The sequence below is a fragment of the Pseudochaenichthys georgianus genome, chromosome 4, assembly GCF_902827115.2.
Source record: "Pseudochaenichthys georgianus chromosome 4, fPseGeo1.2, whole genome shotgun sequence".
NCBI classification, from domain to species: domain Eukaryota; kingdom Metazoa; phylum Chordata; class Actinopteri; order Perciformes; family Channichthyidae; genus Pseudochaenichthys; species Pseudochaenichthys georgianus.
Genome location: NC_047506.1, coordinates 10859510 through 10874989, shown reverse-complemented (window position 1 = coordinate 10874989; position 15480 = coordinate 10859510). Strand labels below are relative to the sequence as shown.

Sequence of the window (15480 nt, the reverse complement as noted above, 5' to 3'; positions counted from 1 at the left end):
GTTTCACATACTGACAATCAAAAGGTAAGGTGCACCAGGGACCTAAAGGGTGCTTACTTCCACATAACCATCATCCCAAAACAGGGGAAATTCCTGCGATTTTCATTCCAGGGAATAGCGTACCTGTTCAATCGACTGCCGTTCGGATATTCCCTGGCTCCACGCACGCACCTTTGCAAAGTGTGTAGAGACGGCGCTGGAGCCGCTACGCAGAGGAGGGATGAGAGTGTTATTTTATCTGGACTACCTGCTGTTGCTGGCTTGCTCCAGAGAGGAAGCTGCTTTACAGACGGTACAACTCGTATCTCACCTGTCAAGCCTAGGTTTCATAATCATTTGGGAGAAGAGCTGTCCTCTTCCCTCCCAGATCATCATGTATCTGGGAATGGAATTCAACTCAGACCGCATGAGAGCACGACTCTCACAGCGGAGAGTGGAGAATTTGACAGCTCTCCTCAGGCGTGTCACACCCGGCAGGGTGGTGACAGCCCTTTCTGTGATGCAGCTGTTGGGCATGATGTCAGCTGGTCACGTGGTGATTCCCCTGGGTCTCCTTCACATGAGGAGACTTCAGAGGTGGTTTATTCGCCTGCGCATCGACCCCGTGCGTCAGAGGAGACCCAGGGTGTGCATTCTTCTATCCATAGGTTTGGATCTGAGCTACTGGAAAAATCCCCACGTCCTGTCCGTGGGGGTTCCCCTCGGCAGAGTGACTTCACACACCTCGGTGTTTACGGACGCATCGCTCTCAGGGTGGGGGGGAACATGCAGGTCGCAGGCAGTGGGGGGACAGTGGCCGCCTCACATGTCCCTTCATATAAACACGCTGGAATTACTCGCCGTATGGAGAGTAATCCAGCACTTCGCCCCGTTGCTGTGGAATCATCATGTGTTGATTCGAACAGACAACAAGACGGCGGCAGCCTATATAAATCGTCAAGGAGGTGTACGATCAGAGCAGCTGCTGAACACAGCCAGACGGCTGTTATGCTGGGCGCACACACATACTCTCGATCAGAGCAGTATATATTCTCGGCGAGCTGAAGGGGCAGACCTCATGTCCAGAGGAGGTCCTCGACAAGGGGACTGGAGCCTCCACCCCGAGCTGGTCTCCCAAGTGTGGAGCAGGTTCGGGAGAGCGGAGGTAGATCTGTTCGCTGCACGCGGGAACGCGCAATGTGCTCTCTGGTTCTCCCTGAGAAGGCAGGATCACCCCCCTCTAGGGGTGGACGCGTTCGCACACAGACCTTGGCTCAGGGTGTTACTATACGCTTTCCCACCAGTCCCTCTGATCCCTCGGTTCCTGGACCGAGTGCAGGAGGAGCGACTGATAGCGGTCTTAATAGCCCCGGAGCGCACGGGAGCATCCTGGTTTCCCTGCATACAGAGGATGCTGTCAGGGAGACCGTGGGAAATTCCGTGGCGGGGGGATGCTCTCTCCCAGGCGGAGGGAGCAATCAGCGGTCACCCAGTGTTAGGCCAACGTTCGTGGGCATGGCCCCTGAACGGGAACACTTTGAGGGGCTCGGCCTCTCTCAAGATGTTGTGAGTACTATTCAGGGATCTAGAGCCGCGTCCACCAGGGCGTCTTACACAGCCAAATGGACAGCGTTCCAGCGTTGGTGTGTAGGAAAAGGCGTGGACCCCGTTGCGTGTCCCCTGCCTCACGTGCTATCATTCCTCCAGCTGTTGCTGGACAGGAATTTGGCCTATAGCACAATAAAAACATATGCGGCTGCCATTTCTTCATGCCATGGAGGTTTTGGGATCAGCACGGTGTTTAGTCACCCTCTGACAAAACTATTCCTACGAGGAGTACAGAGACTCAGACCGGTATCACGCGCTTTAGCGCCTCAATGGGATTTGGCTGTAGTGCTGCGCGCACTAAGTAAAGCTCCTTTTGAACCTTTGGATCAAGTTCCCCTGAAGTTCTTGTCAGTCAAAGTAGCTCTGCTCCTGGCTCTGACATCAGCTAAAAGGGTGAGTGATTTGTCTGCTCTCTCGGTGGCTCCATCATGTCTCCAGATCCAAGGAGATGGCAGCTCAGCGGTGTTGCGCCCAAACCATTTTATGCCAAAGATGATCACAAGCTCGTTTTGATCGAGAGTGATAACCTTGGAGGGTTTCTTTCCTCCTCCTCACACATCAGAGGAGGAAGCCACATCTCATCTCCTTTGTCCCGTGCGCGCGCTGGCATGCTATGTTGCGCGCACGGCTGCTTTACGCAAATCCCAGCGTCTGTTTGTGCATTTCAGAGAGCGCTCAATAGGGCAGCCTCTATCTGCACAGCGCCTGTCACACTGGCTGTGTGAGGCTGTGTCACAGGCGTATGTTTCCTCTGGGTGCCATTGCTCCAATTAAGGTAAAGGAAGTGACTGGGAAGAAAATATCTCCATGGAGAAAGGCCATGACCGTGAAAATAGAAGAAAGAGAATGTCGAAAAGCTGAACGCAGGTGGCGAAAAACAAATCTCCAGGTTCACTTTGACATTTATAAAGAGAGAATTGGCCTTTATAATTTGGAATTGAAAAACGCACGACAATCGTTCTTCTCTGACATCATTACCAAAAACAAAAACAACGCACGTGCCTTGTTTGCTACCGTCGACAGACTAACTAACCCCCCAGTGTCAGTAGCCTCTGAATTTATATCCACCAGGGCGTGCAATGATTTTGTCTCCTTCTTCACTGACAAAATTCAGAAAATCAGACAAGCAGTCAGTGCCTCTGCATCAGGAACAGCAAATGTGTTGTCTCTGTGTCCACTTAACATCAATTCAGACATCATGACACAATTCCATCAGATTAATGATAGAAACCTAGAGGACATTATACAACTTCTGAAGTCCTCCTCCTGCTGCCTTGATATTATTCCAACAGGATTTTTCAAAGATGTTTTGCCTTGCATGGCCTCAGAACTACTTCATATAGTAAACAAATCTCTTCACTCAGGTATTTTTCCACAGGCCCTGAAAACTGCAGTCATTAAACCGCTCTTAAAAAAAAGAATAATCTAGATGCTTCAGTAATGAACAATTACAGGCCCATATCAAACCTGCCATTTCTAGGTAAAATCATTGAAAAAGTTGTTTTTCAACAGTTGAGTAATTTCTTGCATTTAAATAGTGGTTTCGATGTGTTCCAGTCAGGCTTTCGTCCAAACCACAGCACTGAGACTGCTCTTGTAAAGGTCTTCAATGACATCCACTTAAACACAGACAGTGGCAGAACTTCAGTGTTAGTATTATTAGATCTCAGTGCTGCGTTTGACACTGTTGACCACAGCATATTACTAGACTGACTAGAAAACTGGGTGGGACTTTCGAAAACAGTTCTAAATTGGTTTGAATCCTACTTAAAGGACAGAAACAACTTTGTTTCTATAGGTAAATACACATCTGAGTTGACAAATATGACATGTGGGGTTCCTCAAGGCTCCATCTTGGGGCCTCTTCTCTTTAACATCTACATGCTACCACTGGCTCAGATAATGAAGAACAACAAAATAAGTTACCATAGCTATGCAGATGACACACACATTTACGTAACAATTTCACCAGGAGACTATGCTCCAATTCAAACACTGAGTAAGTGCATTGAACAAATCAATGACTGGATGTGTCAGAACTTTCTCCAATTAAACAAAGATAAAACTGAGGTAATGGTTTTTGGAGCCAAGTCAGAACGTATAAAAGTTAGCGCTGAGCTTCAGTGTGCAATGTTCAAACCAACAGATAAAGCCAGAAATCTAGGTGTAGTCATGGACTCTGACCTGAGTTTCAACAGTCACATTAAAACAGTTACTAAATCAGCCTACTATCACCTAAAGAATATATCTAGGATTAAAAGACTAATGTCACAGCAGGATTTGGAAAAACTTGTCCATGCCTTTATCTTCAGTAGACCCGACTACTGCAATGGTGTCTTCACAGGTCTCACTAACAAATCTATTAGGAAGCTGCAGCTGATTCAGAACGCCGCTGCTCGAGTCCTCACTAACACTAAGAAAGTGGATCACATCACTCCAGTTCTGAAGTCTTTACACTGGCTTCCTGTGTGTCAAAGAATAGATTTCAAAATATTGCTGCTGGTTTATAAAGCACTGAATGGTTTAGGCCCAAAATACATTACTGACCTCCTGCTAAATTATGAACCATCCAGATCTCTCAGGTCTTCAGGGACTGGTCAGCTGTCTGTCCCCAGAGTCAGAACTGAACATGGAGAAGCAGTATTCAGTTATTATGCTCCAAATATCTGGAACAAACTCCCAGAAACCTGCAGGTCCGCTGCAACTCTTACTACTTTTAAATCCAGGCTGAAGACTTTTCTTTTTGTCGCTGCTTTTAATTGAACTATTCATATCTTAACCTGCACTGTAACTTTTATCCATGTATTTTTCCTTTTAATGTTTATTTTATTAGCTTTTCTTTTTTAATGCTTAATGTCTTTCATTTTTTGTAAAGCACTTTGAATTGCCTTGTGTTGAAAAGTGCTATATAAATAAACTTGCCTTGCCTTGCCTTGCCTTGCCTTGCCTTGCCTTGCCTTGCCTTGCCTTGACTTGCCTTGGGTTGGATCCCCTGGAAAACATTAAAGCGCACAGCACCAGGAGAATATCAACTTCTGCGGCGTTGCACGGAGGAATGACAGTGGAAGACATTTGCACTGCTGCATCTTGGTCTTCACCCTGTTCTTTTATTCGTTTTTATTTGAGGGATGTCTCCCATTCCTCTCTGACACATTCAGTACTGAATAGCCTGCCAGAATGAGTAATGTCGGGGGTTTTCAATTGCATGCCCTCTCTCCTGCCTGTCGGCACTTAGAGAGCGGCCTTTTGTTCCCCTCTCTTGATCGTTTTTAACAAGTGAGACTCGATCTCTTCTTTTATAAACGACAGGTAGCCTGAGTAAGCCTACCTGCGTCCCTGATGGAGAAATATTAATTTTTTTAAATGCTATATTCCCCGGGAATGGGATGCTCCATTTACGCACAGCAAAATGGACATGGGTTATTAACTGAGTAGGTGTGTTTTGTGCTTCTGGTAACGGACGGAACCAGTGGGGCGTGGACTACATCCTGCTTCGCCCTTAACCCAATAGCTGTAGCCTTAGAGGGCAAATCCTTATACGATATAGAACTGGGGTTATGGGGGGGGTAATGTAACCCAGCTTCTATGAGTATAGGCGCAGCCCTCTAAGGTTCGGGCCCCACTGGCTCCGCGAATAGCTGAAGAAAAGCTGTTGGAGTGGATTGTAGGGCCTACTTCCTATTTATACGGAAGTGAGCCTGGAGGTGGGGCCCACATCATAGGTGGGCGTGGAATAAGTCTGTCAGTGCTGCACACGTGCAGTGGGGATTACCCAATAACGATAGCCTTAGAGGGCTGCGCCTATACTCATAGAAACTGGGTTACATTACGTAACCCCAGTTTTGCATAAGCTTGAACTGATGCAAAGTAACACAGGTGTGGTTTATTTGGCTCAGCACTTTTTTCTTGTTTGCAACGTTTAATTTGTCTTCTCACTTACATACATTGTCCTAAGACTTCCCTAAATAAGTCTGACACCAAATGTTCTATAAGCACGTTATCTACTAAAGAATGTGTTACCAATGTAATACTGTGTGTAGTGCTGCGTACCGGTACGCCGAACCGGTACTGGACTTGTAAAAAGTTTCGGTTCAAGTCCGGTTAAAACCGGAACGTCAGGAACCGGTACTTGGACTCGCAAAAAAACTAGCACTTACGTATATTCTGGTGTCTTGTGGTTATTTAAACATTCCCTGATAAACGTTATTCAGCGTCAATAAATGAGTGCTAATCCCAGTGTGTTCAGTGTACAACATCACATGTCATTTCACCTTCGATTCACGGTTTGAAAACGTAGAATTTTGCCACATGCTAATGCTAACCGGAAGTGAAGAATTTTCAGAATAAAAGTATTAAGTTAATAGTGTGAACTTCCGGTTTTTTCAGAATAAAACTGATTTAAATTAGTGTATTTAATTCAAAATTACGCCATATCAACATTGATTTTAATTTCTAACAGTATGTATTGTAGAGTTGTAGAACATACATGGTGCACAGACAGTACAGTACACTCTGACTGTACAGTCACTACAGTGTAGCCTATACTGTATAGTAGGTGTGTAACAGTGTAATGTGTATAGTCTACTCTACACTCTACCTTTCAGCAACGTTTTAGGGATTTAGGCTCAGTCAGCTCAGGGACTGTTTGGTTACTTTAGTTTGGTAAATGAAATACATGTTTGAACTTTGTAGTAGTTCACTGTAGTTGCTGTCATAAGTCATTTGTAGACTAAGTGGCACATTTGTACTTTGTAGAGAAATGTAGACACAAGTTGGAAGGGAGCACAATAAACCTGATGAGTTTGAATTTGAGTTGATTATGAGTTAATTTTCAATTGATAATTAGCTCACAATAAGTTCACTTTAGTTACTCACACAACTTGACACAAGCCATGGGTTCAGGTACGGACTTATAAGTCCGGACCTGAACCTGAACCTCTGGACTTGAGTCCGGACCTGAACCTGAATGTGAGTCCAGGTACGCAGCACTAACTGTGTGTGATGTGATCATGTTCAGACACGTCATGAGTTATCCAACATGAGAAAACCAGTTAGGCCACATTGATTGTTCTTGGGTGATAAGGTGTGGTGTTGTGTTGACTCACAGTCAGTCCAGGCTTTGCAGCAGGCTGTTCAACATGACTAATTGTCCGGTTTCTTACATGTTTTCCTGAGGACCGACTTCATCCATTGACCTCTGCAGAGCCTTGTGTTCAGTTGATGTCAACTCTACGATAAAAGGAGAAAAGCAGTACAAATGGAGAACGATCTTGGTGAGTAATTCAGACAGTAATGTTGAGGACAAATGTTGCTGCTGTTTCTTCAAAATGCAAGGACTTAAAGTACTTCAATAGTTAGAAGGACTTGACATGTTGTTTGAATTGAATTTGTATCGAAAGTATATTCTTCTTTATGTTATTTATATTATGTTAAGCAGATCTATTTTGATGTCAAATCAGCTTGTTCAAGAGATTAGTGAGCAAAAAGCGTTCACTTTGAATTTCTAACATATCAGTTCATAATAAATAATGTAAAAAATAATAATATCTGCAAAACTTTGAGAAAAACAACTCAACTGAAACAATGCAACATGTGGCACGATGCCAAATAAAACCAGTTAGATCTCAATCTTGTTTGCCAGTAAGTTAACTCCCATCTAGTTATAATAATAGTCTTTCCATAACATGTTCCTGTACTGAGTCATAAGTTAAATAACACCTGTAGAACTTGATACTTTTGTGAAATGTAGCCTTTTTAATTGTTATTGGTGCTGCGATAGAGCTCTGTAGTAAATGTAGTAAAGTAAAAATGTAGATGAATAGAATTTTTTTAATATTTACATTGTGCAATACTCAAAACATTTCCTGGCTTCTAGTATTGCCGCTTTCTCAAGAAAACCCTCGTGAAAACAACTTTATATCTGACACATTGCTTCCTTAGGTCCTTGGAAATACAAATTCCTTAGTTGCATCCCCGACGGAATAGGGAAGTAAGCTCTAACCAGCATACCGTTTGGAAGGGACAGTATTTATTAGTCTCATCTAAAAGTACAACACATTGAATGAATAACTACGTCCAGTTGATCTAAATAGCTCTGAGTCAACACTGCACAACTTTAGGTCATTTCTAGGTAAAATCATAGAAAAAGGTTTTTTCAACAGTTGAGTAATTTCTTGCATTTAAACAACTGGACGTTGGATGTGTTCCAGTCAGGATTTCGTCCAAACCACAGCACTGAGACTGCTCTTGTAAAGGTCTTCAATGACATCCACTTAAACACAGACAGTGGCAGAACTTCAGTGTTAGTATTATTAGATCTCAGTGCTGCGTTTGACACTGTTGCCACAACATATTGCTAGACCGACTGGAAAACCGGGTGGGACTTTTCATCAACAGTTCTAAATTGGTTTAAATCCTATACAGTGTGTACACCCTCCAATTGTGAAGTCAATCACACCCATAGAGTTTCCTTTTCTCAGTCTGGTCCCCTAAAAAGTTGCATTTCCAGACAAATACACTGCAATTGTCAAATGACATTTAATAACTACTTCGTTATTTTGTTGCCCAAACTTTATATATAACCAAGTTGTTATGTGTTTTCTTGTTTAGTTTTCCTACTTAAAAAAATAAGTTTTAGTTTGTCAAAACTGTCACTGCAATCCGGGAAACAAAATACATTTCTCTTTTCTATTTTTTTTTAGATTTGGTTAAATATATATAGATTTAAACTTATGGACAACAAAAAAATAACTTGTATTATATTGTAGTTCAATATGATACAATGATAGCATCTGGATGTCAAGCTAAATCACCATAAAACACATAATATAGTTTGTACCCTGAAAAAAGAGTTATGTTATTTTGTTGAGCTACACCACATCACAAAAGCCCTTTGATTTTGCCTCGTCACTTCTTACATTTTCAGTATCGGTTGCATTCTTTTCACCAAGAGTCACTTAGCATAGCAAGTGACGAAGAGAGGTCATGTGTCATTGTCATCGGATTGTGTTGATCTCTTTCCTTTTAGCTCTTTTCAATTTGCCTCAAAATGAATTGTTATAGTCCAGTGTCATTATAAAAATAGTTTGTCTCACTTTACTCCTATTCTTCAGACTCCATCACCTAAATGAAAGGGATACAAGTTGTTAAAAATAACTCTCCCATAAAGTCCCTGACAAACAACACAAGCACGAGTTCATCAGATAATTCCTCTTTGTTCAGTCATCTAAAGCAGCACAGACACCTGCTCTGATAACCTTTTCTGGTTTTGGTTATTTTTTCATCGAAAATGATCTGTTCTCCTACTCAGTGTGAGGAAATCTGCTGTCATACATTTGTGAATGTTTTTAAGCCAATTTGATCATCACCAAATGCATTATCATCAAGCCCAGGAAGATGTTTCACAAATAAATCAAAAAATGATAAATTTTGTAAAATCTTCTTTCTCTATTTCATTACTTCTTGTCCAAAAACATGTCCTTTGTCTTTCAGTGGAGAGAGAGAGCATCACCCTGTCGGAGGTCAGACTCGTCCTGATTGGTGAAAGATGGGCTGGCAAGAGCTCCTCTGGCAACACCATACTGAGAAATGACAGGTTTGAGTGTGGCCGAACCAGAACGGCTCAGTCTGAAATGAGGCATGAAGTGGTCGAGGGCAGGGAGCTCATCGTGGTCGATGTTCCAGGATGGAGCAGCTCCCTCTCCCTCTCTGAGATCCCAGAGGGGGACAAGCAACGATTTAAACTCAACGCATCCAAATGTCCGCCCGGACCAAATACTTTTCTCCTTGTTATTCCCATTGACACTGCTTTTTCTGCGATGACGAAGAAGACCGTGGAGGAGCACATGAAGCTACTGGGAGAGCGGGTTTGGAAACACACCATGGTGCTGTTCACCTGTGGGAATTACCTGGGGGGGAAGACCATAGAGCAGCACATAGAGAGTGAAGGAGACTCACTCATGTGGTTAATAGAAAGATGCAAGAACAGGTACCATGTGTTTGAGAACAAGGATAAGAGTTTATCTCAGGTGACACGGCTGCTGGAGAAGGTAGATGAGATGGTGTGGCAAAACAAAGGCAGGATCTACGAGGTAGACGAGCAGACCTTAAACATCATTGAAAAGAAACATCGAGAAGTGACTGAAAGGGCAAAACAGAGAGAGAGGCGGTCCGAAGAACAAAGACAACAGATGAAAGCACTCATTGCAGGTTAATATCACTGTTTGTCCACTCAAACAAATACTTTCTGTATTTAATTTTCCTGTATTTGCCTAATTTTATCAATTCATATGTAATCAATGTATTGATGGATTTTGTTAATACATATTTTGTCAAATCAAATCCTACTATAAATCTCTCTATGACCGGTTTTTAAGTAGCTGTGAAAGTTCAATAATCTTTGTTTTTCTCAAACAGAAGAGATGAAAACCATCCCGAAACTCCGGATGGTTCTCTTGGGAAGCCGAGGCGTTGGGAAAACCTCACTAGGGAACACCATTTTGGGAATCAAAGAGCAAAAAGATGGAAAAAGAACGGCACACTCGGTGGGCCGACAGGGTTGTGTGGGTGAAACTGAAATAACCCTTGTTGACACTCCAGGTTGGTGGAAAGGCTTCCCTGAGTGTGACACCCCTGAAGCGATCAAAGAAGAAGTGATACGCAGCCCGTCCCTGTGCCTCCCTGGGCCTCAGGTCTTCCTGCTGGTGATAGACGCAGATGCATCCTTCAATGGAAAACACTTGGATGCCGTGAAATCACACATGGAGCTCCTCGGAGAAGAAGTGTGGAGACACACTATTGTAGTTTTCACCAGAGGAGACTGGCTGGGAACACACACCATAGAAGAGTATATCGAAGGGGAGGGAGAGGCGTTGCAGTCGCTGGTTGAACAATGTGGATACAGATATCATGTCATTGATAACAAGAATACAGATGATGGTACCCAAATCACAGAGCTCCTGAAAAAAATCACTGAGACCTTGGCTGGAAATGGTTGTGACCATTTTGTCCCAGATGAGAAGATATTTGATGCCATTGAAGAGAAGAGAATGAAAGTGAAAGAAGGAGCAAAACTGAGGCAAAGTCAAGTTAAGGCCCACAGAAGATTGTGCAAAGGTAAGGTTCACTGTCAGAGAATTTTCCAGATTCAGAGAGTGAGTAGAAACCAGGGGTGGACACAATTACAGAGATCCAATACTGAGGCATTGTTGTTAGCATGTTAGCATGCTGCTGGCCTTAGCATTCAGGTCACTGCTGGGAGCACCTTTAGCTCAAAAATGTGCTGTAGTGTGATGGACTCCAAGTCATCATTTCTAAATGTTGCCACATTACTGTTTACTGCAGGGCTACTGATTTCTGATACAGGAACAAATCTGTTGATTAGTCTTGTGTGCATGTGGTTTTTAGCCTGCATTTCTTTTCTTCTCAGAATCCAGTAAAGAATTACATGCACTGACTTTTCTGATGCTTGGTCAGAAGACATTTGGAAAGAGTGCAACAGGAAATACCCTCCTGCGTAGAGAAGTGTTTCCCACCTGTCAGAATGAGTTCTGTCAGGTGGAGCAAGGGAAAGTTGATGCCAGAGCGGTCACAGTGGTCGACACCCCGGGTTGGTGGAAGGATCCCTCCAAATCCACAGAAGAGATGGACAAAGAAATAGTCCGAGGTCTAACTCTGAGCCCATCAGGCTTTCATGCTGTTCTGCTGGTTGTCCCTTTGGACCTGACGTTCAGAGAAGCTCAGCGGGCCGCCCTGGAGGAACACATGAAGCTCCTTGATGTCAGCGTCTGGAAACACACCATGGTGCTGTTCACATACGGAGACAAACTAGCAGATCAATCCATTGAGGAGCACATTGAGAGCGAGCACAAGGCGCTACGCTGGTTAATAGACAAGTGTGAGAACAGATACCACGTTGTGAACAACTTGAAGAAAAGTGATATGAGCCAAGTTACTCAGCTGTTTGAGAAGGTAGAGGAGATGGTGGCAGGGAACAGTCGACAGCTCTTCTGTCCTGAGATGAGCGAAATCTACTTAAACATAGATGACAAATTCAAGAGGATGCAGCTCAAAGATGTGCTGAAGCAGCGACTGGCTGAGGAGTACAAGAGGAGAGAGCTGGAGATGATGACAAGCTTCAAGAAAACACTCCTCGAGCTGCAAGCTCAGATCGGAGACAGTGCAACAGGCACTAAATCTAAGTCGCTGAGTGAGTATCACGCTACGATTGGGGATGATCAATATTTTTTCATAGTGTGAATATATCGTTGTTTTAACCTTTTGTTTTGATGATAATTCCTAGTTGGTGACAGGACCAAACTCAAAGTCAAGGGTATTGGTCAGAAGAAGAAAGATGGAAAGGACAAGGAGGAAAACATAAACTCAAAGATCAGCCAGGAAATTGAAAGGCTGAATAACGACATAAAAAATAAATCTTCAGATCTTCGCCTGAGCAGTCTCGACTACCTGTTCCCAACCTGTAAGTCCAAAAAGGAGATCTTCATTTTTTAGCATTCAAAGTAGCACTGAGCAAGACTTCACAGTCAAATTGTGTTTTGTTTAATTTACAGTTAAAGGAGAGTCTACGCCAGACGGGAAAACGTCCTCCAGCCAATTTGAGGACGTCCTAGGTTGGCTGGCATCAGTTGAGTTTGGCACAAATGAGGAGAACCAGTTGACCCTCAACTTCTCTCAGACGTCCGGATACAGATCTGTGCTGCCGCACGATGGCTTGGAGTTTGACACAGACGAATACCCCTGAATGTTCTATGTGATTATTTTAGGTTTAATTTTTTACACAGATTGATTGACTTACTGTTTATATTAATAATAAATGATATGTATATATTTGTACAATATACAAAATGCACCTTACAATTAAACATTCCTATCATTAAACTGCACCCTATTTGCTATAGTCCGTCTTGGTGATTCATAAACGCCTGTCTTCACAACATTACATCTAGTTATATGATGAGCTAGACTATTGTGATGGACAAATGTGTCCAAAACTTTATTTTGGCACAATAAAGTAATGTAATGTGAAGGGCTGGCAATATTTAAACTGTATGACTATATTTGTATTCCAGTTACAGAATTCCTCCACAGAGATGATAAACTTCAGCACTCAATGTAATTTTTCACCTGTATTTTGAAAACAAACATTAAATCTTTGGCATGTAATGCCACATGGTGATTGCAATACTCTAATTTATTAGTTACACACATTAGATATGCAGTCAGAACTATAATGTATTTAGATGTAGATTGAGTACATCATGTACCATAACTGTGTACATACAAATTACTTCTTCAACAGCATTAATTAATTAATTATGCTTATTATTATTATTATTATTATTTTTAATTCCTTATGAATGAAACACCGCCTGTGCAGTTACATTTATAACAAGACAAACTAGCTTGAGAACCACACACACACACGCACGCGCACGCACACATGCACACACACACACACACACACACACACACACACACACACACACACACACACACACACACACACACACACACACACACACACACACACACACACACACACACACACACACACACACACACACACACACACACACACACACACACACACACACACACACACACACACACACACACACACACACACACACACACACACACAGAGTTCAGTAAACACTTCGACTACTGAGCCACAGCCACCACAATAAAATGACCCTGGACAGTTTCTGGCCTTAATTGCTATAGTTTCAAACCCTTCTCAAATGATGATGTTCATTTTAAACTGATAAATAATAAGCTAAGTGTGGTTAACCATGCAGACATACTGTAGGCTAACTGTAAATGCTGTGATGTAAGAAGTACTCAGATAATATACATATAAATACTACCAGGGCTCTCAAGTCTCACGCATTTGGCGTGAGACACACGCATTCCACTCCATTCACACGCTCACACGCCACACCTTGTATTTCTCACGCAGAGATTTCTTTCCAGGGTACCGCCCACCAAGTTGCGCCGCAATTTTGTAAACAAACTAGTACAGAATCACTGTAGCCACGCATCAACCAATCAAAAGAATGTAAGCAGTCGAACAGCCAATTAGAAAATAACATGGCTGTATCCGGGTAGGATTTAGACATTCTGCCCTATACTTTATAGACAGGTAAGGGTTTCAACATTTTCCAGGATTTCAATACTTTGATTGAATACTGAAGAAACACACTCCTCAATGTCAGTCTTGGTACTTTATTGACAAAGATGACGACACCCTGAAACAGAGCAATGCCGCAGGATAAGCTGACAAAGTATTACATACATGCATATCATGACCAATACACATATATTAAATTACATATATTAAAGACACACTAAACAGTAGTGGAAACAGTCTTACATGAGTGAGTGGATGAACGTCTCAACTCGAGGCGGAGTGAATGAACAACATGTGAACTAAAATGGCCGCTAAGCACTACCGGGTCACAGCACGGCATATCTGGGCAGCGACAGCAGTGACGCTGCCCTCTTGTGGCCGGCGATAAACTCTTCATCCCCCCCAGACCGGAAAGCTATGGGACGAAATAGGTTAACGGTCTAAATCCAGCTGCCGGACTCGGGCTCGTAACGTGCAGGCGGCCTCCTCACGCGGCCTGGCCGAGTAGGCTGGGGCAGCATCGGCGGCGACTGCGGCACCGGTGCGCCCAGGAAGGCACCCGTAGGAACGGTGAGGTCAGAGGACACCTCACCGGCAGGTGCCGGAGGGGAAGCGCCCATAGCCGAGTCGCGGGGCCCAACAGCCGGCCGCTGAGCGATCCCCTGGGGCGTCGCCCAGCCCGGGTGGATAGGTGGGGGCTGATGGTCCAGAGCAGCGGGCGGCGGCAAGTGCGCAGCCGGCTGCTCACGGGCGCAGGGTGTGGCCGGCGTATAGGCACGGAGGAAGCGCCGGTTGCGCAGTGTCAAACGTCCCGAACCGTCAACCCTGATCCGATACTGGTCGTGGCCCGGCGACTCCACCACGATCCCTGACCTGTCCCATTTATGGGGGCTCGGGCCTTGCTGGTTCTGGAGGAATACCCTTTCGCCGAGTGCCAATGGGCGGAGCGGTCTTGAGTGAGTCCCCAGAGACTCGGTGGTACGGGACATACGGGTCCGAAGGGCGTCCTCCTTCGCCGCCCATGCCTCGCGCCATAGCAGGCGGATGTGCGGGTTCGAGAACTTCTCGAGGCGGTTCACGAAGGAGAGCGAGCCACGAAGGAGAGCGAGCCACGAAGGGGGTGGCCGAAGATGATCTGCGCTGGCGAGAGGTTGCAGTCGGGGTCAGGCGTGTTTCGCAGCTGCAGCATAGCACGCAGGAAGCGGTCCTGATCAAGGCCGCCCGACGGGCCGGTGTTGGACATAAGGAGGCGCTTAGCGGTCTTAACCGCAACTTCTGCCCTCCCATTCGACTGCGGGAAGCTAACGGACGACACACGGTGTTTGACGTGCCATAAGCGGAGGAAATCCTCAGTGTGGCTCGCCTTGAATTCCGGACCACCGTCGCTCGAGAGCTCCTCCGGTACGCTGAAGGTGGCGAAGAATGAACGGAGGTGTTGGACCAGGCCAGCTGAGCCCGCCAGGGCAGTACCCGCCGTAGAGCTCAGGACCTCTACCCAGCCCGAGAGACGGTCCCCGACAACTAGGTAGTGGCGGCCCCCATAGTCGAAGAAGTCAGCAAACACCGCCTCGAATGGCGTGGACGGGGGTGAGGATGGCAGGGGGGGTGTAGCCGCCTGTGACGGAGCATTGCGGTTGCAGTCTGCACATCCGTCCCTGGTGGCCTGAATGTCCCCGGACATCCCGGGCCAGTAAACTATGGCTCGGGCATGCTGCCCCATCGCTGAGGTTCCCTGGTGGGCGGCA

General features: G+C 44.8%; 1 protein-coding gene across 1 annotated transcript; it reads left to right on the top strand.

Moving 5' to 3' along the window:
* Positions 1-373: 373 nt before the first annotated feature.
* LOC117445949 (GTPase IMAP family member 8-like) lies at positions 374-12379 on the top strand. Its single transcript, XM_071202975.1, has 7 exons — positions 374-625; positions 709-850; positions 9079-9795; positions 10003-10701; positions 11015-11794; positions 11888-12064; positions 12156-12379. Exons 1-7 carry the CDS (start codon positions 374-376, stop codon positions 12344-12346), a joined length of 2958 nt encoding a protein of 985 aa, XP_071059076.1. The 3' UTR covers positions 12347-12379.
* Positions 12380-15480: the final 3101 nt, after the last annotated feature.